General features: G+C 43.3%; 1 protein-coding gene across 3 annotated transcripts in view; it reads right to left on the minus strand.

The window, feature by feature from the left end:
- Nucleotides 1–25,135, minus strand: part of LOC311007859 (disheveled-associated activator of morphogenesis 1-like) — a 51,564-nt gene that overhangs the window by 12,875 nt on the left and 13,554 nt on the right. For 2 of the 3 annotated variants that reach the window (XM_084001223.1, XM_084001221.1), the window contains exons 2-10: nucleotides 10,757–11,051; nucleotides 8,020–8,109; nucleotides 2,400–2,471; nucleotides 1,945–2,039; nucleotides 1,074–1,407; nucleotides 854–964; nucleotides 654–757; nucleotides 325–391; nucleotides 87–204 (exon numbers count right to left, since the gene is read on the minus strand). In XM_084001223.1, the coding sequence (XP_083857349.1) occupies nucleotides 87–204; nucleotides 325–391; nucleotides 654–757; nucleotides 854–964; nucleotides 1,074–1,407; nucleotides 1,945–2,039; nucleotides 2,400–2,471; nucleotides 8,020–8,109; nucleotides 10,757–10,942 (1,177 nt within the window). In that variant the 5' untranslated portion in view covers nucleotides 10,943–11,051. Of the gene's footprint in view, nucleotides 1–86; nucleotides 205–324; nucleotides 392–653; nucleotides 758–853; nucleotides 965–1,073; nucleotides 1,408–1,944; nucleotides 2,040–2,399; nucleotides 2,472–8,019; nucleotides 8,110–10,756; nucleotides 11,052–21,810; nucleotides 22,334–25,135 lie in introns of those variants that run through there. The other variant, XM_084001222.1, reaches the window with a different exon arrangement.

Consider the following 25,135-nt stretch of genomic DNA (forward strand, 5'->3'; position numbering starts at 1 on the left):
ATTTTCCATTCTCCAAAAACACTTTCTGAATGCACTGTGTGTAATATGCCGTTCATTGACTTATATTAATATAGATAATCACTCACGTGGCATGAGGAGACAGTGATGAAGGACAGACATAAAGTGCGGGTATGCATCCGTGTGGTTCATCTTCTTGCGGATGAGATCAAAAACTTGGGTGGCACTTTTGGTATCTATATGTGCCTAGAGGAGAAGGAGTAGACAGAAGAAGCAATCATTGAATAAATTCATCAAAATATAATTTAAAACAAACACATAATGCACGAGTAAAGAGGAAATGTGTTCTTTTTTTTTTAAACTTACCGACTCAAATCGTTTTGACAAAGCCAGCTCATCCTCATTCCGCAGCATCTCAAAGTAGTCTAAATGCCTGAGTGTCAGAGGGAAAGACGGGATTAGAAAATGTGCATATGTGATGCACTCAAGTACTCTTGACTCAGGGAGACGCACAAGAGGTTCCTATGTACATGCCCAGTGATGCACCTGTGCAAATGGCAAATAAATTCAAATCTAATCTTATTTGAAAGATTTAAAACGTGGAGGAAAAATCTATTTATAATTATATAAGATTATAATAATATATACGGTATACATAACTGTGTTTTGGACAGACTTGTTTTTGCATAACTCACCTGTCTAACGTGGAGTTTTCATGAGAACGTAGCTTATCGATCACAGGTTGGATGCCCAGCATCAGAAACTCATATCTGAGGTGGATACGGAATTCCAAACTTGTCTGTATTTGAGAAAAATGTGTTTAAAAACGGGACACGACGACCTTGTAGAGCGACAGGGAGCATGACAAATGAGCACAGTGCAGTGTATAATTCACCTCTCCAGCTCCTTGACTCAGCACAGCATTAATAAACGACATGATGGCTGTTTTCAGGTTGACCTCGTCTCTGTATCGGCCCGTACTCCGGTCCAGATCGTTTATTAGCGTCTGAGGGAGCAGACAAGTCAGTTCACTCGTTAAATGCTGCTTTTAAATGACTTAATCTGCGAAAGATTTAAAACCGTGCACAGTGCACTTGGCTTTTTCTTCACCCCACCTGGAAGCGCGTCCTCTCGCAGGCAAAGCGCTGGTAGTGCAGCATGGACTCCAGGATTTTTTTGTGGCCACCGGGCACCAGACACACAGCGCCCATGATCTCCAGCACCGCCACCTTGGTCTTGATGTTCTCCGTGGCCAGACTCTGGGCGATGATGTTGATGCTCTCGGTGTGTGAGAGGACGTGCGCGCGGCCCTGCGAGTTGTTCATCAGAGCTTTGATGCAGCCGATTAGAGAAGTGTGGATTTGCGACTCCGTGGTCTCGTAGTCCATGCTCTTCAGGAAGTTCAGGATACACGTCAGGCCGTCCAGGTCGATGAACCGAGTCACGAACCTGAGAGGAGAGGAGAGCCGGCACAAAGACGTCAACCTGGTGTTCTGACAGCTTTCATTTAGTATTTCTAAGGTGGACTTGTTTTGAAAGGAGCAAAAGTGCTGCAAATATCCTGAGGTAATGCAGGAGTTTCAAATGTCAAACAGAAAAATGATTGTATGTGTATGTATGTCTACCTGTCCTCTCTTTTCCTTAACTTAACCAGACAGTTATTGAATTGTCTGCAGCAAATGTAATAAGTAACTCTGGACATTTGCTTTTATAGTGTAGTGAAAAGCTCAGGTTCCTAAAATGGAAATTAAACATTTCCATAGCCCCTGTTTAATGTATGCTGACATCAATGAGAAATCTTTAACCAATGCTGCAGTGACCTTTATGGCTGCCCAGTTCTTAAAGGACTCATTTACATACGGCTGTGAGGAAGTGAAAAGAGTGACTGACAAGGTTAGAGGTGAACTGAAAGCGATGAGAGTTGACATTAAATGTAAAGAACAGAGACAGCGGAGAGCGGGAGAGATTGTAAAGAAATCTGTCCACCTCATCGGTTGCGTCCTCAGAGCCGTCTTTAGGCTCTCTATGGTTTTGTTCCTCTCCTCCTCATCCTCCTTCTCCAGAGCGAGGAGCGTCTTTCTCTGTTCAACCAAAGATGAAACAACATAAAGAAGAAGTTTTAGCTCTAAGTCACAACAAAGTCAAAACAAGGCTGGATTTGATTTTATTATGACAATAACATAATTGTTATGGTTTGCGTGTTTGTACATGTCCAAAATTGCAATTTCCCACTTTTATGGCTTAAAGTGAAGATACAGAATGTGATGAACAGCAGCATGTGTGCAATTATAGTATTACACAGTTTAATGACACTGTTGTTGTTTTGTTCCTATTAGCACGGGAGAGAAATCCTAAGATGTCTGTTCAAGTTGTATTATTGTGGCTATTTTCTGACCATTCTTATACGAAAGAAGAATTAAGTTCATGTTATTATTACTTACAGCTGCCATTGAATTGAGCTGGTCAATGTAGTATTCTGGCCAACTAGTTGCACTTTTGTTTTCTTCTTGTTCCTGAAAGACAGAGAATAACAGTCATGTCACACAGTGATAAGTGAACAGACAGTACATGAGACACATTAACGTGACAAAGTTGTCGTTTTATGAATATTAACAGTGCGTGAGCTGCACAACAGGACGTGAAGGGAATAATTCAAAAAGTCAAATGAAGGGATAAGTTATTTGGTTTATGTTACATGTTTGAAACAAACCAGATGCAGCGTTTCATACCATTGTTTTTCAGATCGTTGGCCTTCAAGGACATGAAACACACACAAACACCCACAAACACACATGGAACAGAAGGTCTGAGGCATAAATAGCCAAAAGCTGAAAAATGGAGCAGGAGCTCAAAAGTAGGACGACACAGATATCCTTCCCATTTTATCCTCCAGCGCTTCTCTGAGTTCTGAGCGATGGTGAGAAGTGCCGAAAGGAGAGCACAGCCGCTTTGGTAAAGTCTTGAGATTAGCAAATGAATGCTAAAACGGCAGATTAAGGATGTGGACTGACTTATGCTGAGATTAATCTCCTGACAGGAATGTTTTTATTACACATGGAGGGAAAAAAAAGTTACTGCAAGACATTTCTTAGATGATTTAATTTTCAAACTCATGTGGAACACTGAGGAGAAAATGACTTGACCCTGAACTTGGCTTGTACATAAAAGGCCCACTGGCTTTCATTTTGACTCTTGCTCCATTAAGCACAGGCGAGCTGTGACCATAAGAAACTAATTGGGCGTCAGTTAATAAAGCGGCCTTGGCAGAGACTTGGCCGCTCTTGCAGAAACTGCGGCCCTTGGCTGGTCTGCAGGGATCGTGCGGAGACAGGAAGGCCTGATCCCGCTGTTCCACTTGCGCCCAGTGCCAGCTTGACCAGACTGGTGCTGGAAAGAGTTCAGTCCATTAGAGGTGGGGATGACTTCCTTTTACATCTTTAAAGAGTTTATCTTTTCGAATTCGGAAGTCAGCGGTCTTCAAACGCTGACAGTTCATTTCAGGTCATGATGATGAGAGGGAAAAGAAGGGGAGTGTATTTCAGGGAATTTTTCCACATTTGCGAAAGTAAAGATCAAAGGCGCATCAGGAAACAGGAATCAATCTCTGTTATTTAGGGGTTATAGGACAGTATGCTTGAAAGAGAAGCTCTGTCCTCTCAGAAGTCAAACTGTTTTTTTTTTTTGTTTTGTTGTGTTTTTTGATGAAATTTGAAGCCTTACTGCAAAATCTCTGCTAACAACCAGATCAGTAAATCTGCTTCTTGGCAGATGATGTAGCCGAGCAGAGAGCTGACAAGAAGCAGGAAGAAGATTGATTCTCTACAGCATGATTTCATCAGCTCAGGTGCCTGGCCAAACCAAACAGCTAAAGCTTTCTTTGACTGACTCTCTCGGCCCAGTCCAACTTCTCAAGGACCGTATTGCCAAGAAATGATTGGCGAAAAAGAGCATGCTCATCTTTCGCGAGCTTGGGGCGACCCGATAATGAACCCACTTTCCTCCGTATCACTCCCCCCAGACTCGCATACAAAAGCTGCACCTGTGGAAGTGAAGCTTTCCTGTTTGCCTTGGACAACCGAGCACTTCCTTTGCCTCTTTTCTCCGCGCGCACACACACACACACACACACACCCTTCCTCCCTGAGCTCAGATGCTGAGTTTGTATCTGTCTGGGCCGGGGCCAGAGCCTGCTGCCGAGTCAGCAATATCGATGCCTTTCTCTCCGCACATAAAGATTTTTGGCTCGGCTAAAAAACCCGCCCTCCCTCCACCTTTACACTGGAACGTCCCGACATGTTCTTCTTGAAGCTGAACAGAGGCAGCGGAGTCAGGTTTATTATGAGGCGACTTTGGGGCTGTGAGGCCATTAACTGGGCCACAGTAGGAACAGGAGCATGCACGTGCTGTTTCCATTTCCACTATCTTCCTTTCATCGCTCGCTGTGTTGCTGCTGGCTAGCGGACGCTGTGTGCAGCCAAAGTCAGCCATATGTGCATCAACACTGAGACAAAGACAGAGTCTGACAATGTAATGGCCTGTGACGTCACGTGTCTAACACACTGTCTTTACTTACATATCTACTGTAAATCCTTCCGAGGCTTGATGAGACTAATTATACCACTTTATGTCTGTGCATTAGCGTAGCAGCTGGTTAGCTTAGCTTAGCATAATGGAAGGAAACAGGGGGAAACCCAAGACCAAAAGAAAATTCAGCCCCTCCAAGTTTCCTAAATCCAACACATACAAGTCTGTGGTTCAGACATGTGAAATGCAGATTTACAGCGTGTCTATGGTGGCTTTTTAAATTTCGTCATGTCATGTCCGTCTGCAGCTGCGTTCACACCGACACAGACTAAATCCCACCACTCCTCACGTCCAAGTTTGTTAACCGGATGTAGGAAAAGATTTATAAACCTGCATTCCCTGTCTGCATATTAGTCAGGACAGGATATCCTACACACTCATACCTACGGCCTTGAGAGCCACTGCAGTAAAAAAAAATGTAAGGCAGGAGGAGACAGGGCATCATCTGTCATAGCTGGGAAGCCCGACTGGATTTGATCTTAACTAGAACAGGCGTCTGCGTTTCCCTGCTTGCAGCGGGCGAGTTCATACACAGGGAAAGGAGGAACAGCTGACGTTTCTCTTGTCAGGCAGAGACAACGTAATGAAATACGACACTGTCACAGAGCCACGGAGTATGTTATGGCTACGTGGACGCTTTGATATGGAACAGGTCTATTATCTAAAAGAAGAAACCACATGATTAAAATATCCTTGCCTCGGTGGGACAATCAAACAATGAGACAAGAACCTTATTGTCTGGGAGAAAAAGCACAACACTTGGGAGGTACAAGAAATAAGATACTACTTTTAAATTCTACACTCCCGCAATATATTTCAGTGCTTTATAATACCTGACAATGCCTTCCCTGTTAGCGGATTATCTAATGGAACGGGCTGGATTTAGCCTTCATTTTACTCCCTCTACACATCACTATTTTTATATCCACCTTGTGTAACATCTACTCAAGCTGAGTAAGTGAGTTATTCATGGTGGAGCTTTGATCAGGTGCTTCAGACGTTTATGTTGTGATGGAGAAGAGTGGCTGTTGAGGAGAAATATAACACACTGGGGCATAAAGATACTAAACTACACTTAAAGTGACATGAATGGTATGAGGTGGTTTGACATGTTTGGGCATTTCTGTCAACGATATGTTAGATAGTGGTGTACGTACTGTAACATTACATAAGGTTTTGTGAGCTTGATCACTGAAAATGATTAACATGTACGTCGTTAACCAGTTACAACGATGAGAACAAGTCTAGGCCTTTATAATGATCAATGATCGTCTCCGACCTGCTGGGACAAGCCGCGGTGCCATGAAGGTTACATATGTCTTCAGGCAAAATGTCGTCTGCACCGTTAAAAGCAAGCCTGGGTGGCAAAGTGAAGAAGCCTTTTACAGTAACTGTTTCACATCTGTGATAGGCCGCCGACCTATCGAGGGTGTACCCCGCCCTTGCTCAAAGTCAGCTGGGACTTCTTCTCCTGTCCCCTCGTGAACCTAGAAGGATAATGGGTAATGGGTCGATGAATGGATGTAACAGTTTCACACCATCGCCTTCTTACTGAGAGCTTGGTAGGAATAGCTGGGTTGCATTTTAAAAAATGAAAACAAATCTAGTTCAAACACAAGTAAATGCACCAAAAATATTTTATATTATAAGTATTATACAACCATATATTTAGACCTATTTATATTGTTTTTGATGGATGTAAAGAAAGATATTACTTAGGTCCTGGTAAGAGATCTACAGAGATCTACATAGTACATAGCTCCATACACACCCTGGATTATAGCATATAGGATAATTCCTGCAGGCCACACCTGTGAAGGAGTGGGTTCATTTGAGGGCAAAGGTTTGCCTGCAGTGCTTTACAGAATCTAGTTGATATGACTTGCTCTAAACTAAAGGATTTACGATATTATATCCAAGATTTTCAGGTGTGTTCTCATCTCATAATCAGTTGATATACATCTCAGGGTTTCCCGCAGCGCTTTCCTGTTAAGGCGGCCGCCTTAACAACAAAGAGCTGCCGCCTAAACTAACGTCTTAAAAAAATTAAAATGTAGCGATATTCACAGCACACACACACACGACGGTGACATTAACGCGCGCCGCCACGTCTGCTCATAGCGCAGCAACAATGCAGCAGCGTCAGGCCGTCACTGAAACGCTCCGTGGAACCGAGACATGACACGGCGGGCCCGGTGTAAAAGTTCTCAGAATCAGCCCCGGTGACCGCGGTGCTGACGATTGGGGGTGAGTCGCGAGCGTCATATGTCTTGGAAGAGCACGGCCGCTGCAGCGACCCTCCGACAGTCCCATCGCTGCGTGTCAATCCCCCCTCTCACTTTCTCTCCGCGTCCCCGTCTCTCTCCAGCTGCCCTTTCAAAATAAATGCATAAAAAGCCAGAGAAAAAAACAAAGTAGGGGAAACACTGCTTTGTTTTCTCTGTCTTTTTATGGTTTAGTAATTCTTTCATTGGTGTAGTAGCAGCGTTCAGTTACAACGAGCATAGTTGTGACCTGTTGTGATCATAGATGGCGTGGCATATGTTTTTTATGTAAGTCCCTTCGAAAAGTCCCATGACCAGACAAACTCCTAAAAAAAGCGTGATTTATAGTTCATAACATGGTACTTTTGGCATATGGCACCAGGGCCGTTGCTAGGAATCCTGGCCCCCCTGAAAGTATACTAAAGTGGGCCCCTGCCCCCTGACTTTTCCACTTTTACGTATCTATTATCATTTCTTATTTAGCCTACTTTGTTTTGATGCTAATGCAGCATTACTATGAGTATCAGTCAGGGTCTTATGCAGAATAAATCAGTCATACAAAGATTAGACTACTAGGTTTTTGTGGGCCCTACTGGGCGCTGGGCCCCTATAATGATCATCACCTTTCTCCCCTATACAACGGCCCTGTATGGCACTACAGGACCAGTTAAATATAAAACACAATTTTATACAATATACTATAAGTAGGGGGTCCCCGCTCCATCTCTCCATCAGTTTGGGGGTCCTTGGCCTGGAAAACGTTGAAGACCCCTGCTCTACACACCACAGAGAAGCGCACATGCATAACAGCAGCGCGCATGGTGAAAGCGAAACTTAATACGGCGCACCGACCCCCCCCCCGCCAATCAATCGATCCGCTGGACCCAACAGGACAGACACCACCTTAACTAACACATTTTCTGGGGGAAACACTGCATCTGATGTTGAAGATTAAAAATGATCATCTGCACTGCAGTCCCCAGATGGAGTTTGCAGACAGCACGCTCATGCCGGGGCTTGTCGTAAACACACGGACACAGTGATGCAAGGCACTGTGGTCTGTGTTTTAGAAAACAGTCTTCAGGAGTGACGCATGAAATCGCACAAACAGAATATGACACATTTTGCAGATATTACTCAGGACGTGCAGCCAGACACAGCAGCAAACCTCTGGAGGATTACTGTATGAGGAGGTTGACATAAAGCCCTTTACCTTCTTTTTGCTGCAGTAGATTTGCCACTTCTTCTCCGCAGGCAGGGCGAACATGGCTTCCCTGTGTTTCTCGGTGAGGTCGAGCTCATCCTGCAAAGTGGGGAGGAAAAAAAAAAGGCTTAGTAAATGTTTGGGAAACTGGATGAAAAATAACTATTACTGTGTTCACAATCCTTCACGGGTGGCTGAACGGACAAGATAATATTCACTGCTTCGAAATAAAGCATCGCCCTAAAAACATCCTTCACAAAGAGCAGACAGGTTTCCACAGGCTATCAAACCATCATGCTGCAAATTTAGAAATATCTACATCAGTCAATTTTGTTTTGTTTTTTCCACCCCCAAAAAACAAAAAGCATGTGCCAGAAGTAGTTGCAAGCAGAGCTCTGTTTTCAGTTTTGATATGGGTTTGTGCTAAATCTCTCCATGTTCGGTGGGATATCACCGGGTGCTCGCATCGTAAATTCAGTATAACTCTGAATCAAATCAGATGTCTCGCAGGCTTCAGACGTGTGAGTAATGGGGGAAAAGATGAGGCGTGGTCTGCCTACTCGACATGTGGTAAATAACATCTGGAAACAACATGCGTCACAATGTGTAACAGATATTTCTCGGAGGCACACAAAGGGTGCTGCTGGGAGCTGTTTAACTTTGAGGGAGCTCTGGACAATTGAAACATATCAACGCGTTTTAATTGGCATCTTTACCGTTATGGAGCATAAAGCGGAATTTTAAAGTCGGGGTCAGGATGTAAAACGCTTTGTCGAAAGCGCTCAACGTCACACATTCTTGGGGGAGAATTCAAACGGGAGACGAGACACAACTCAATAATTTAATATTGCATCGACAACAAAGAGTCAACTGTAGATTTGTAACTTATGCAGGAGTTTTCCGCGCTTTTACATACAGTATTTGTGTTTCAGTCCAAATTCGTTCCAGTCTTAAGTCAACTATAGCTAAATGTGCTTCATGTGAGAGATGCTGTAAGTCATGAGAAGGCTTTTAAGTAATTTAACCCTAAAGAGAGACAAAACAGCAGTGTGAAGTCTAAACACAGCCTCATTTCTTTCTTATGGCCATCTGGGCAACAAATAAAATCTGCTAAAAGTTTTACAGCGATTCCTCATAATGAGAATTGGGGATGTTTTTGTGCTAAAACTCCAGTGAATCAATATGTGCACTGATCAAATGGTTGTAGGGGGCTATTGATTGATCTTGTGAATTAGGTCCACATCCTCACTCATAAATATTGAATGGTGAAAAGGAAGCTGATTAAAATGTGTGCTTTGCTGATTGGTTCATTGTTTGATAGTAGATTAGAGTAACTGCGTCTCTCTGGGTTCAGTATAGGAAAAACAAACAAACACGTAACCTCCATTTACAGGTTTTTGGAAAATCGTTCAAGTTCAAAGGTCAGGTTTTATTGATCGTAACAGCAGCAGAGCACAACTTCTTCCACAACGTGAGTCTTTTTTTTTTTTTTTTTTGAAGCAAACCCGTTCCGATTATGCACGCACATGGTGGCTCGCCTCGTACTGGGTGAAAAGAAAAGCACGTGGCTGTTGTCTTTTGGTAAACAGAGCAACTGAAAGCCTCCTTGTCGTCACACTCAACTTACTCAATTATGTCTTCATAAAGGGTGGTAGACAAAAACAAGCAATTAGCAGACGGAGGAGGCCGAGACATTAAGAGCTCCTGAATGAGGTCTATTGATGTGCAAAAATGTCATGCTTAGATTACTGTGGAAACCATGGGAGAGAAAAATGGGGCCAGAAAAGACAGGAGAGCACGGCAAATTAGAAGTGACAATAAGACAGAGGAAGAATGGCAGCCTGGCCCCGTTCCTCTCCAGATAGTGTAAACAGGGAGGAAGTGACGGTTCATTTGTGAATGTCTCAAGACGTAACAGAGTAAACAATCAGGCAAGAATATATGTCAGAGACTCTTCAGACTTCAATAATGATGAAATGCAATGGCTGAAGTGCAAATTCAGTAAAAGAGACTGTGTTTTTTAGTGTTAATATCTTAATCTTGTTGCTCCATCAGCTCTACGACAATAACAACTCCAAAATCTTGCGCAACAGATCAAAGGAGGGGTGCTAATTATCAATCATCAATTATATTCTGATAACAAAAGGAGGCTGAACATTATTACAACAGTTGGTTCTTTCACACGAGATATGCATCACTCTGAGTTGTTAAGCTGACTTAAGAAGAACAGAAAACTGATATGAGGGTTTATTGAAGGATAAGTGACGTTATTTTTCAATGCCACAAAGAGACCAGATCCCCCACGATGTGTAATGTTTGTAATACATTCCCGCTTTGCTTCCCTGTCTCTGGTGCTCAGCCCCAGGCCCAGCTACGTCAAAATAAGAAAAAAGCAGCTCAAACATGTATATTTTCATTTTTGAAAAGGGCTAAAACAGCTGGGTCCTGTAGTTTTTGGCTGACATCACCCAAACAGGAGTAAACGGTGTATCTGTTCTGTTGGGGACTATTTTCAGCCGTGGACACTGTTGAGTATTATAGCAGCAGGATGGCGTAGGTGGGGTTACTTCAGTGCAACGATGTGATGTTTTTTTAATCGTTTTTTGTGTAACAATGGAGCACAACAAAATAATCTACATCAGGCTGTAGCTTAACAGACAACTCAGATTCACCCACTTTATCAATTAAAACAAGCTTTAAAAGATCTACACTGAAACATGAATGGACACATTGTTGATTATCTTACCACCAACTCGGAGAACATGCCATCCAGCTCGTCGTATCCCGGCATCGGCAGCGCCGGCTCCATGGCCTGCAAGGCAAAGTCCTCCCGCAGCCTGTAGGTGATCTCTGGGTGATCGTTGCTGTTAAAACAGCAGAAGATGAAGGAGAGGCCACCTCGCCCGCCGCCGCCGCGCTTCCGAGGAGCCATGGCTGTCCGCTTGGGTCCAGCTGGTCAGGTAGGGAGGGGGTGGGAGAGGCTCCTTCAGTGCCTCTTTACAGCCTCCTCCACCTCAGAGTTCGGCCTCCGTCAGAGAGAACTGCGGACACGACGAGGGGAGACGATGAGTTTGGAAACACAAACACGAATCAAGCCTCAAAAAAGCACGATTGAGTCTTCACTTAAGTTTGTGATTTTAAATTGGCATTCATGAAAATCAGTAACAGAAGTAACAAAGTTTTCCCAGAGACGGTTGAATAGGAAATAATAACTTCCACAAATACAAAGATGTATCAATTTGAGCAGTACCAAATACAGAGACTAACACTTTCTGTTCTCTTCGATGATCCAAATCCCCATAACAACCCTTGGGCCAAACTGGCTCGGGACATATTGTCATTAGTGGAACTTTTCAGCAGCCGGTTGACACAAGCCCTATTAAGACCATGAGGCTTTTACACTTGGAACATGAACCTCTGCCTCTGGTAATGAATAAAAGCCCAGGGTCATCATTATTGAGAGGAAACTACAATACACTGCAGATTTAATTACGTTGTTTTCACAATAGCGTCTCAAGAGAGTGTGATTTTTTGAAATGGAGACCATAATTTGCCAGGATTAGCGTATTATTCAACCCTTTTCATCTCCCCTTCCTCCCTATTCAGCATCAGCTTTCCTCTAAGGACCTAATGAGTACTGATTAAAAGGGTGTGTTTACAAAGACTGCGGTGAGAGGTGTGTAAGGCCTTTTGTTGTTTTGGAGACCGGCTTGGTCACAGGCGCTAAGAGCAACAACAACAGTCGTTCTTGTAAACCCTGAGATGCTTAAACGGCGTCTAAGTTGGCCTGCAAGCTGTCTGAATGACAGGTGATATTTACAACATTTGGAGTCGGCATCAAACTCGAGCATACCCTGCCTCAATCGTCATCACCACCAGCTCCTTTTCCTTTAGAAGACACAATCACACATTTGGTTTGTTTTCTAGCAGCTGCAGCTTTACTAGCAGCGTAGGAAATGTGTGCAATCCTCTTGGACTCTTGCCCCCTTCCGCCGCGCCTGTATATCACGGATAAAAATACATAGAGATCAGCTGTCATAAATGAACAGAATTGCTGAGGAGGGTTGAGCGCATTACAGGAAGTTTCCTTCCGCCAGATGACAAGCCAGCCGGATTGACAGCATCGCCAGTTATGTAGGTTTCCCAGTGCTTAAGGGTATTTTTTGATGGGTTTTTTTTTTTTCTTTCAGTCGTGCTGAGGGGTGGGGCTCAAGAGATGGCAATGTAAGTATATCTGTCAACACAGCTATAATCTAGAGTGAATATTTCAACATCTAGATGGATTACCATCAAATGCTCTTTGCATGAAATGTCTTGACAGACAAATGCTAGTACGGTTACATGCTGAACTTGCATGGTGAACATCTTTGATATATTATCTGCTGAACATCAGCATGTTATCATTGTCACTGTCATTATGTTGTCATGCTAGCTTTAGCATTCAAGCCGTACCACTGCTGTGTCAGAGTACAGCCTCACAGAGCCGCTACCATGGCTGTAGACTCTGGATCTTGTTCATGTCACAGCCCTTTGATCGTCTCCTCTGAGGATATTTTAACCTGGAATCAGATAAAACTGTATGTGCATTTGGTCCTCAGGTTACAACGATCAAAACATTGGAAGCTTAAATTGTTACTAAAGCTAGAAACTTAAGATTTTAGGACAAGACAGTGCTAAAATCTTACTAGCAAAAGCATAAACTGGTCTGGTTTGTGACAAACTACTAATTCACACAAACACAGTGTGTGAGGGAGGAGACAGCTGCGGTACGTGTTCTCTGAGCCGCTGGCTCGACTCCATGCTGGGATAATGGACAAGATAATAAGTGCACTAGAGTCGTCCGCTGTGTAGCAAATAAAAGATGTGGTGTTCAGATATCCACGAGGACACTGTCGTCAGCAATGTCACAAAAACAGCGCTCCGGTCTCCCTGCTGCATCCAGCGGTGTGATGCCAAGTGTCATAAACCACAGAGGCTGTGCTGACCTGCAGGAATTTCTGGACGTCTTTTCTTAGTGACCGGCAGCCCGCCGAAACATAACCACATTCACTTGACCTTTCCCAGTGATTTCCTATAAGTCAGAGGCTTCGCCCCGGACAGAATGCATCATAATGCCGCATAGTGCATTTCTAAATTCAACCTGGTCAGGTCAGCTCCCTCATCTTCTCTATGCTCAGTGGGCTGAGGCAACAGACGACAGCTAAAGTTATCTCTTTCCAAAAGGGAAAGTGAGGACATTTCCAACGGCGACTTTGTCTAAATAGAGTCTGCTTATAAAAAGTAAATTTTGTGGTCTACTTAAATAAAGCCTGATGCCATCACTGTCCTATTTTAGTCACTTTTTTTTTTTTTGCTTCATCTGTGTTTCCTGTAACCAGCGGCTGTAGGTTTAACATTTTGGAACAGACTCTAGAGACCTCGTTTTTCATCCTAAGAAGTTCTTTAATCTTTGCTTGACACAGGCCTGCTTTAATATACCAATGCTAACAAAAAACTAAAGAAGCTAATCCCAAGAAAGGAATAGGATCAAAACACAAAGATAAAAAAACATATATCAATGTAATATTTGCTTCCAAGGCAAACTAATAATGAACTGCTACAATGACCATTTGATCACACACAAGAGTCCACTTTACAACTTCTGTCTCATGCTGGCTGACAAACTACCAATTACTGCACAAACTGTCAAAACAAAACTAACAAAAGCAAAATTTAAGTCATTACTAAAGTAATCCCTCTGCTCTAAATAAAGACAGCAAATGAATAAACATACACAATGTTAAATGAATGAACAAGCTTATGGTGTACTACACAGACAAAGTGCCAGGGGACAAATGGCCAAACGTGGGGTAAAGTACACACCAGCTCACTCCATGAACACACACACGGTGTATTTATTTTGACACATCCTTGACTTTTCCAAATAGACTACCACAGGCCTAAGCAGCAGCCGCTCGGCTTCACGCTCACCATCTATTCTAGTATGAAGGGAAGGAGCCATTCAAAGCCCTCTTTGACCATATTAGTCCACAAAACTACCCATCTTTTCCATTAGCTAAAGCGAGCTGTAAACTTTGTACAAACCCCTGAGGCGGAGCGAGACCGCGCTGGTCCCCGTCCAGAACTCAGGAACCTGTGGATGCGCCACAGCTCGGCCATGTGTCGGGGACGCAGAGACACAGAAACCACAAAGAGGGCAAAGAGACAAGGAAGCTTTTAAGCACATGCAAACTGTGTTTTAATGTGAAGACTTTGTGTCGAGCGTGGTAACTGTTAACCTGTGAGACGTGAGTGCTCTGATAATAACCCCCCCTCCCCTGGAGGTTGGTTGTCTGTCAGACGGTCAAGGTTGCCAACATAACAGAGGCCTGTTGGAACAAGAGGACATTCCTCCCATAGCCAGGTGAGCCCTGTGTGACCCTGAACAACACCCATACAACAACACCTTCGACTGTCACCTGCTCGCTCTGAGAGACAACACAGACTACCTCTATGCAGTTCGTGCATGTGTAACTTAACCTGTCAAACAGACCCTTATCTGTTAAATCAGTAAAAGCCAGCAGAATCAATGGTTATACCAGGAATTATCTTCGTATTAGGCACGTCTGAAATGTTAACAGTGTGCGAGATGATGATGATGAAGCTATGAAACAGCTGCACTTTCCACATAATCAAGACAAATACCGTTTCTACTAACATAAATAGAGTCTTGGACTGCGGTGGAGAAACATCATGACTTTTCCTGCTTATAGTACAAAGCAGCTTGTTTCGGCGGATTATTTTGCACTTCTTCATTCATACACGTCCAATAATTAAACCCGCCCACCCATATTCATACAAACACTTCTCCCTTTGTCTGAAGGAGATTTCTATCCTTGGATAGCCTTGTTGTTTTCTTGACCATGTGGTTTAGTGGATGACCTGGCACGAGTCCAGACTGTAAAAAAGGATCCCAGTGTTTGTAAAGTGAGTGCGAGCCCTCGCATGGTGCCTGCGCAGAGACCTCTCCGTTAAAAAAAAAAAAAACCTGCCGCACAACTCAACTGTCAGGTCGGCTGGAGAAAAGGCAGAAGTCGAGAACAGCATCTCAAGCTAAACACAAGAGAGAGTCTCACGTTACTAAACATGTGCGAAGAGGAATGAAGAACGGAGAGCGAGAATTCAAAGATGATCTGACACTTTTCATCAATCTGTCTCCTCTTCTTTGTCTCTTTTACATTTATTTTTGTTTAGTTCTGTCTGTTTTATTCAACCTCCTTTCCTGTCCACACTTATTTTAACACTTTAATTATTTACTTAATGGTATTTCAGCACAGACAGAAACAAAGCAGGATAGATTAAAAATCTTTAACTGGTCAATAATTGATCATTGCAGTGAAATTTGAGCTGTCCATATGCAAACACTTAGAAATAAAGCAAAGACTTGTGTTGAACCACAAACCAGCTTTTATTCAAAGTAGACCCACTTAAATACTACAATCATGTAGTCTGTCATTAAATAATTGCCGGCATAAATAGGTACCTTCTTTTTTTAATTTATAAATAAGAACAGGTCAACTTTAAGCTGATGCTAATAACCCGACATGTGCCTGACTTGGAGCAGGAATTCAACCTTGGAGAGAGAACACAGTGGACAGTAGAGTATTGAAAACAGATGTGTGAAATACCTTCTTCTGCACCAGCTGGCATCTCTCAGCAGTTTCTGGCTCTGAGATGTACTTTACTTTTAATTTTTTTTTAAATCTTAATCCACTAATGGCTGCCCGTATCACAGACCACACTATAATACTGGTGGGGACAAGACACAGCTGAACACTTCTCCTGCCATGTTTCTAATTAAGCAGAGAAAAATGTGGGCCAAGAGCAATGTGGGGAAAAAACCTTGAATAAGGATGTGGATATAAAGACACTGTTCTGCTCGACTCTGACCTTCTGACCTCTGTGTGAAAATGAAATTACTCTTAGGAAATGGAATCAATAACGCATTATGGCTATATTAGGGCTGCACAATACCAGGTAATACAATCTATTTCTGCCATATAATTTAATTTGCTAACAAAAGAGTTGCAGCACATCATGATGAGAATGAATGCTGAAACAATATTAGGCACTTACACTCATCATGTGCATAACATATGGTTTCAAATGATCATATAATGTGTTGCATCAAAAACTGAATTCAATTCAGCATTTCATGAGATGCTTTAACTAAAGAGAAATGAAAATGATTGTAACCAATGTTGACCGAGTGCTTCAGCATGTCTATAGCTGCAGATGTGTTATAGGCGGAGCAGAGAGGCATTTGGTGCACAGAAGTTTAATCTTCTTTTCTGATTTAGGATTTGGGATGGATCAGACTTGCGATTTGATGATCATGTCATCAGAGTATTTCCAACGGAAAGCAACTTGACATTGTGGGCAGAGTTGGTTCACTCTATTCCATTAAAAACTGTTTCTCACGCAAAGAAAAAGCTAAAAAACTGTTACTACGTGCAAAAAAAGTGTGCTCATTAAAAAAAAGCCAGCAGTCACAGTTCATGGTTTAAGGATTCCTGTGCGCTTCACTCCAGAGGCTTATGGAGTTTTGGAAACCCCCGCGACTGTTGTGCACTGCACTTGGTAATTTATTTTGGATCAATGTGGACAGCTGCATACAAAAGGCTCAGGAGTCAAACTGTGAGGACTAATGGTAGTCCTTCCATCAAAACACCGAGCCTGAGCCTGAGCTGCCCGGCTGAAAATCAACCAGAAACCCACATTTGGAAACAGACTGCTTGCTTAACTCGTGAAATTCAAAACTGTTTTACTCAAGAGAAGAGTTCACAACCATGAGATATGCAACAATAACAACAATCAAAATGCTCTCAAAGGAGATGTAGTATGCATCTTTTTTTCTGAGGAAGAAAAACATAAATGACGACACTCTTGGGTCAAACTAAGTTAATATTGACAAGAGCTAACCAACAGTTACAACTATGTTACTCCCCCAGACTGTAGTAGCTATTTGGCAGTTGTGTTCATGTTCAACACGGTGTTTCAAATTGTGAAACTGTCTCTGATTTAGCTACGGTGCAAATGGCACAGTGGTGCCCGATTGTCTTGCACAGCTGGATGCCATGCAGAGTGCTCATTCTGCCAATTACTTAATGGCACCCTCAGTACACAATGAGTAAACACACGCAGACTTGGACACACATCAGAAAACAACTGGGGCATGATAAAAATGCTGACTGGCAGGTTAAGAGGAGATTAAAATCAATCATTTCTCAGCTGAGGTCAGTTCAAACAAGAGAGAGCCGTCAAAACTGTCCTCAGTGTTTGAAAGCAGTAACAAAGTCTTTTGGCCCCTGATGTGTAAATGTGTGTGTGTGCCCATGTTACAGGATTACGTGTCAAGATATGACAAAGGCGTCGGCCCTGGAGCATTATTGTCACATGGTCGAGGGAGTAGTGAGTGAGTGGCTCTCAGATTACAGGATTAACATACAGAGACGGAGAGAGGGCGCGCAGAGAAAGGGGTATCAGCAAGGAGATAGACAAAGGAAGCGTTTCTTCCACCAGCTGACACGTTTTACACACATGGCTGAGGGTTAACAAAGTTCACATCTTGTGAGACTGTTGACTGTAACCAAGTTTGTCTGAGCTGGGATGGTTGTGAAAAGAATTACATATGTTTGGATGTAATGTGACTCCTTTGGTGTGGTTATCCCAGTTTTCATGATGACATACAGTGTGTCTGTGTGGGTTGATATATATGTGTTGATTTCTAAACAACAGTAAAGGGAGCTGCTGCTGGTTGTGCTATATATTTAATCAATCACTATTATTAATGGAAGTACAATTTAACAAACAAATGGGAATTCATTCAACTTCATCAATATTATTGCATAATTATTTGTTGGTCATTGCAGACCCAAAACGTAAAGAGGGCTTTACGTTTTGGGTCTGCAATGACCAACAAATAATTATGCAGGCTGAAAATATTAAAATTTATCTCCCTTGGGCTGTGGAAAGTGATTTTTACACATTTTACAGACGAAGCAATTTATTAATAAGCGGGAAAACATATCTTATTTGCAGATCCAGTCCCTTTCTACTCATTTTGAAGATTTATCCAGTTTCTAGATCTTTATCACAGCTGACTACAATGTAAAACAATGTAAATTTAATTCCCTAACCAAAATAGTTAGAGGCTCACAGGAGTGTGTCTACGGAGGAAAAGTCTGACCTTCGGCTCGCAAAGGCAATAAAGTCAACTCTCTACTATGGAAAGTAGATTTATCTGAAGAGTCCCTATATTTGTAGCCAGGTACTTTTTTTGTGGGGAAAAATAAAAAGTAAATAAGAAGCACTTCAGTTCTCAACGTTGCTTGTTCGTGCGAAATGGGGAAACTCCATCACCCGGCCATCTGACCTGTGGTGTGGTCCGGCTAAACAGGAACTCTGTAAACCATGCCACACAAAGGTAATCTAATCGTCGTCCTCGTGGTCTTCACACGTTTCATCTGGAAACAGTATCACGGTCACAGTCTGTGATGACTCAGATTAGTTCAAGAGCAGCCTCTGTATCTCTAGTCACACCTGTTTCCAATAGTCAAAGTTAATAATCTAGTCGAAAATTTACATAAAAGAGGAACAGAAGAAAGATTGAAGCTGTGATAAGAGATGACTGAGTCAGCGTTCGCTTCTCGTGCCGTACTGGATGTTTGATCAGCAGATTCTCTGATAATATGAACTGTTGACATGTGAGGTCTGGGAACTTGCTGCGTTATTTCACGAACAAAGGGGTTGTGCAAATGCAGTACTGATAGATGTTTGTCAGTAAAGTTGTTGTGTTGCTTGGGAAAGATTCAATCACTGGTGAATCCAATTTGTGGTACCTTCCAGCTTTTTACAAGCTTTTTCCCTTTAAAAGAAACCACAATGATTTAAAAGCCTGGAAATTGTCCATTTAATGGCCGACTCACCATATGTTTGTTTTGACTTTTGCACTTTAATGAGCTGCGTATTAGAGTAGCATGTTTTGCACAGAACCAGAAACTATACCATGGATCCACAGAGAAACTTCCCGGACTACTTTGAACTAATGAGCACGGTCCTGCAGGGGAATTCACAATCACCTAGTTGGAGTCTCACACAAAAGAGTTATAGCACAAAGCAAAAAATGTCCATTTAGGATTAGGGAGTGTGCGGCTGAAATGTTGGGGAGGACAGAGATTAAAAAGCAGGTTAAAAGGCTGCTGCTCTTTCCAGGAGAGGTTGTCAAACTCGTTCTGCAGACAGACTCTCCAACCCCCCACTCTCAACATGTTAGCATTCTTCCTCGGGTCAACCCTTCAAGTGGAGGTTAGACTTGGGGCAAAGAAGGAGACTACTCAAACATGAGACAATATGCTTGCCAGGGTTTTGTCTTATTCATCCGGGTTTAGCTCGTTGGCTAAGTTCCAATCAAAACAGTTTAGTCTAAAAATAGCACATGAAGAAAAAGTTGTCTTTATGGTGAGGCATCCCAATTGTGACAAATTGGAAGAAAAAAAAATTACCACAGAGCACAGATGTTCACATCTGGCATACACTAGTTGTCTATTTCACAACAGCAGCTTAACTTTAATGATCTGTACTTGTCATGCTAGTTCAGGCGTTTACTAATTTTCCACTCTGATATTTGCCCACTATGTCGCGGACGTTCTGCATGTGCAGCTCCTGCCTTGAATGTAATGAACCAAAACATATTATTCAGTGAGCAGATGGTGGGAAAACAATGCGTTGTCATTAAGATTGGATTATCCAGGAACTTGAATTTATTGTGGGAGGAGGGTATCAAATGAGCTGTCGGTTGTATCCAGCACTTCACAATCAGGGAAGCACACAATGATAATCTGAAGAAAGCCCTACCGGGAGCATCTAGGCCTAGTTGTAATAAATGCAGACTCAACTAGAGAAGTGATTTCCAAACAGGAAATGAAAAAAATGTTATAAATGTAATCCATATTTTGTGTAAACTGCAACACAACAAAATAATGAATACAGGTTTGATATCATAAAGTATGCGATAAACTGTTGAACTAGAGAATAATACTGAGAGATAAAAGTAATGGGTGAATGCTTGAAACATCCACATCTGCAACAGCAGGTGGTAAAAAAGTGGATGAAACTTTGACTTCCTATTGAAAAATATGTTTAAAAAAAATCCCTCTAATATAATGAGTAACATCCATTTTAAACATGTTGGGTGATGCTGATGAGGGAGCACTTTAGCTCATCTGCTACAGCTGCATGGATTTAGTCTGACAGGTTGGGAGCTACTCAAGCAGAGGATCAATAAGTCATTGCTTATCAGCAGAAAAGAGAGGAGAATCGTTACCATCATCGAATTAGTCATCTCCAGGCTCTGTCTGCACTTTTATCAACATCAAAAGACAGAAACAAATGAACGCTTGGAAACAGCACCAAGAGGCGCCATCGTGATCTCCCTCTCTGTGTGTGACAGGAGAGAGAGTTCACATAATTATCTGAGACTGCACCACATCTGGATACGGTCCAACATTAGTCACAAGCGTATTTCTGAGCAGTAAAACAGCCTCGACCTCTCAGTTCATCAGAAATAGGGTGTGGGGAGCGCTGTAATCTCTTCCAGGATACTTTGGAGCTGCAGCGTTTCCTTAAAAAAAAAAAAAAAAATCCCTACCTCTTCCTCAGTTGCTATGGTAACCAGAGCAGTGGGTGACCGGTGCAAGCTGGGTGGGTTGGTGATTTAATGTAAGCCCCTTTCCACCGCACATTACCCTCCTTTTTAATCTGCTCGGGATGTTTATAGGGGGAGAAAATAGGATTGTCCCTCTAATTCAGCAGACAAAAACAAATATCCAAACCATTAAGGATTACAGGGCGAAATCTCGCTCGCCGTCACTCAGAGCCACCGTGAAATCCTGCAGAATTACAAAGCCGCACGTCCTCCGTTACATCGTCCCCGTATGGCGTTTTACATACATACATGCATGCACTGTGTGCCTCCTCTTGAGAGAAGACGAGGGAGTGAGAGTGCAACCTGAGAACGACGGGCAATGACAGGAAATGAGCGAGGAGAATGAGCAGACCCTCCTGAGCTCAAGGTGACTTTCCTTTTCATTGACCTGATTATCTGCACTCCACCCCCCCATCATGGAAAAGAGTATGCCATCCTCTCTCTCTCTCTCACACTCTCTTGACACTGATAACGGGGCTGCGTTCGCCAAACCACAGAGAGAAGCCGGTGGGAGGTATAGCAGCCTGTAGCCTCTCTCTGTGTGTGTGTCTATGTGTGTGTAATATGTGTGTGTGTGTGTGTGACCGCATATTTCTACCACCACCTAACCCTATCTCTGCACCAGCCTTGTCATTAAGGGGCATTCCCCGCATACAGAGGACAAAACTCTCTCACCACGAAATCAGCCCCCCGGGCCCATGGGTCGGAGCAGCCCTGTCATCCTCCCCGTTCCCCCTTCCCCTCCCCCCACGGTTACTACGGCAACACCGCTTTCCACACCGACACCTCCTAATTAGACAGACATGACACAATCACCTATGTCTTGCTGAGAGGAATCCAGTCTGTATCCTGGGGCGTGATAAAGAAACCATCAGCCCAAACTCCCCTCATTCAAACACACACACACACTGACATGATAGCCTCGGACTATCTGCCACACACACACAAACACACACACACATTCCAGTCAGCAGATAGCCGGCTCCTGCGCTCCGTTTCCTTGCACTCATTTGATTACAGGCTACAACAGGAAAGATTCATTGAGCTCGTCTTACCCTGTCCAGGAGTGAGCTCGCCTCTGTTGTGCTCTGAGCATTCCCTTTATATCCTCAACTCACTGCCAAGCTTTCTGTCCCACTGTCCACAGAAACGCAGCGATGCTTGTACACGGCACGCAGCAGCAGCAGCAGCAGCAGCAGCAGAGCACAGCAGCATTTCCCTGCGCAGCGTTTTTGTAAATCCACGCAGGTTCAAAGTCGTCTGCTCGGGGTCGGAGCTGCTAATAAGCACCCTGAATCACAGAGGCTGTCAATATCAGCACAGAGGAAAATCCCAGATAGACGAGAGGCCGTTTTAGAGTGTGGGGAGGGGAGGGGAGAGAGGGGGGCAAACAAGGGATAAACTCGCCATGCAGCATGAGCTGTTGTTTGCAAAGCCAGCTGGCCGGCAAGTACTTCTTCTCCTCCTTGGCGTATCCACACTCCCTCCCTAACCTCCGTCTCTTTGCCTTTCTCTGCAGAATGCCGTGGGGGCAGAGGGGACAACAGGCACAGATGTTACTGCCTCCAGCGGGCCACGCCCCTTTTCAACACTCCCAGTCCTAATAGGATGCAGCCGAACCGTGGCCGCCGCCCAGCTCACCCCCTCCCCCTCCACTGCACTGGCTTTGGACAACTTGTTTAGGGTTTGTTTGGAGAGGGCTTGTTTGGAGAGCTGCAGGAGGGAAAACAGAGCTAAAAGGTATAAAATATGTAAATGTGGATTATGGCAGGAGAGAACAATATGGGAGGCAGTGAGAGTGCGACAGGGGTTAGTGAGGAAAGTCAGATGGGATGGGAAACATCCACAGAGAAACCTATACGTTAAATCATGTAGCTTAAACTTTTCCTGTATATAATAAAACACCCTCCAGCCCACTGAGCAGAAATCATCCTCATAGTCTGGTTATGATGAAGCTACAGACGAAATATCCAGAGGAGTTTAATCTAAACAATCCCAGACACTCCCGTATGATTTACAGCGCAAGCGTCACCTCCTGCATCTCGGCAAAGTACTGGCTTATAGCATCCAGAAATCTATAAATACTGCTACTTTGCAAAATCATGAGATTTTTTTGTTACACTGGATAAACACCAATGCGATGAAAATGTGTTTGGAATTTAGTTTTCTATGCAGGAAGCTCGTCACAGACAGTACTAGTAGTATCTCAGTTGGAAGAAATGCACAGCACACACACAACGTCACAGTAATTTGGCCTGTTGCTGCAAGACTTTGCATGCAAACCGGTAATGTAATAATGTAAGAACTATTTCAGTCAGGTCAGACCAGGTCCTTCATTTCTTGTGTTTGCCAAGTGACTAAGTGCATAAGTGAAGTCACAAAATGTTATTGTCTTAACAGAAAATCCCATTACATGACTACGGCGAAAATGTTTGATTAATGCTGCAGCTGACAGCGACGGAGTCAGAACTTCTTCCATTCTTGCTTCGTTCCTCGCATTCTGCGGTGAAAATAAAAAATGCAGCATTTCATCCGAGTGTTGTTTTAAAAATATGATGTAAATTCTTTCAAGCATTAATAACACAGGATGATTCCTACTACCACATGCAACATTAATGGTGTACACAAAGACAACAAAATAATGTCATTGAAACACATTTATAATTCATATTGAAAAACAAACTACTGTACATGCCGTTTCCTCTGGAGGAACCAGGGTCCGACTCCGCACTAAGTTCTATAGAGATACCGAAATCCCCTCTCAGATGGTAGAGCTTCCTAAAGGATCAGGGAAGTTCAGGGAGGAGCAGGAAGTGCTGAACATCACTGACTGGTCACTTGTGTTACAGTATCTTATATACCTGACATTGTTAAAAGCCTGAAAGTGCAACACACCCTTTAAGTTGCAGTTTCCTGCCAACATTAACGAGGAGGGAGCAGCCCTAGAGGTTTAATTCAACTCCAGGGTGTATTCTCCATTTTTATTATCACGTGTATAAATGACATGACAGGCTGCCGCAACGCTTTTTCTACGTCAGCAGACTCATTTGCGTAATCTTTCCTGGGCTTTGCCCCTGTTGCGGAAGCACTAATTACTACTCTGTCACCTCCCTGTTCATACAGGAGGTGAGAAAATCAGACATATTGTCATTCGAGAACAGAAGTCGAGTGCCTGGTTCAGGCCCTGCAGGTTTCCGTGCAGGTGTTGACAAAATAATTGTCTTTTTTTGTGTGTTCTTCAGAAGTGAGTCAAGTGTTAGCCATGCATATTGCAGACACAAGACGTCAGGGAGCTTTCTGATGTATATTGTGTTACTCAACACAGCAGAGTCCAATCAAGTTGATAGGAAAATGTAGCAGGAACACAGTATAACATGGCCTGTAACTGAGACTGTAACTGAGACAATGGATTTATTCAATCCAAGTCTCAGAAACTCCTCTGCCAAAAGGAAGTCACAAATCAAACAGAGGGGATTTCAAACTTTTTCCTTCACAGCTGAGAGCAAGCACTCGGACGGCCACATTCAGCATCAGACACGTTGCCTTTCTCAAATCAAGCCACATGCACCGAGCTACATGATTTCTTCTAACTTCAACTTCTCCTTCCAGGTGCCAACATGTAAAATTGCCTTCAGCTTAAAGATTTCTGGTCCACGTCCAAGTCACATGCTATTGATGGCTGATGCTGTACGTCATCTCGTGAAGCGCCTCTTAGATTTACGTTCCCATATTAAGCGCGACACTGTGGCTCGATTCAAGAAAGCTGAGCTCATGTGAAAAGCTTTATCTCCACAGCAGGGCTGGTGTTACAGACATCAATGGCGATCCGCGACGGTGCAGTCATGAATGGATAACAGTGGAAGCCGTACAGTCCTGGGTAGCTGCCTCTGAAAAGAAAGTCATGCAGCTGGAATAACAGACAGGTCCCGTTCCCATGGACGGCTTCTGTTCTGGTGGGACAGATCATCCCTGTCAGACTCGGTAAAAGCCAGCACGGTTGTTTTGGTGACCTTGTGGGCACCAGCCAGGTACATGCAACAGGAAACATACGCGACTCTAAAGTATGGTGACATTTGTCATGGACTGTGTTATTGTCCTGTATCATTTGTATTGGAGAGTTTTGCTGCAGACTGGTCAGGAGCTTGACAGCAGATGAGCAGAAGCAATCAAACTGTCACAAGACAAGGTTGAGGATTTTTCAACCTAAAACTTGAGGTTAAAGAAGCAGCTGAGTTGTTAAACAATCTCTAGCACAACCACACTCCGACAGAAACTGAAGCCCAAACGTGTTTGTGTGAACCTTTTCTCTCTTTCCTGGACTTTTCCGTTAATTATTAAGCATGCAAGGGCAGAAAAACAAAACTTGACCCCTTTTCTATC

Source organism: Trachurus trachurus (genome assembly GCF_905171665.1).
Source record: "Trachurus trachurus genome assembly, chromosome: 24".
In the NCBI taxonomy this organism is placed as follows: Eukaryota; Metazoa; Chordata; class Actinopteri; order Carangiformes; family Carangidae; genus Trachurus; species Trachurus trachurus.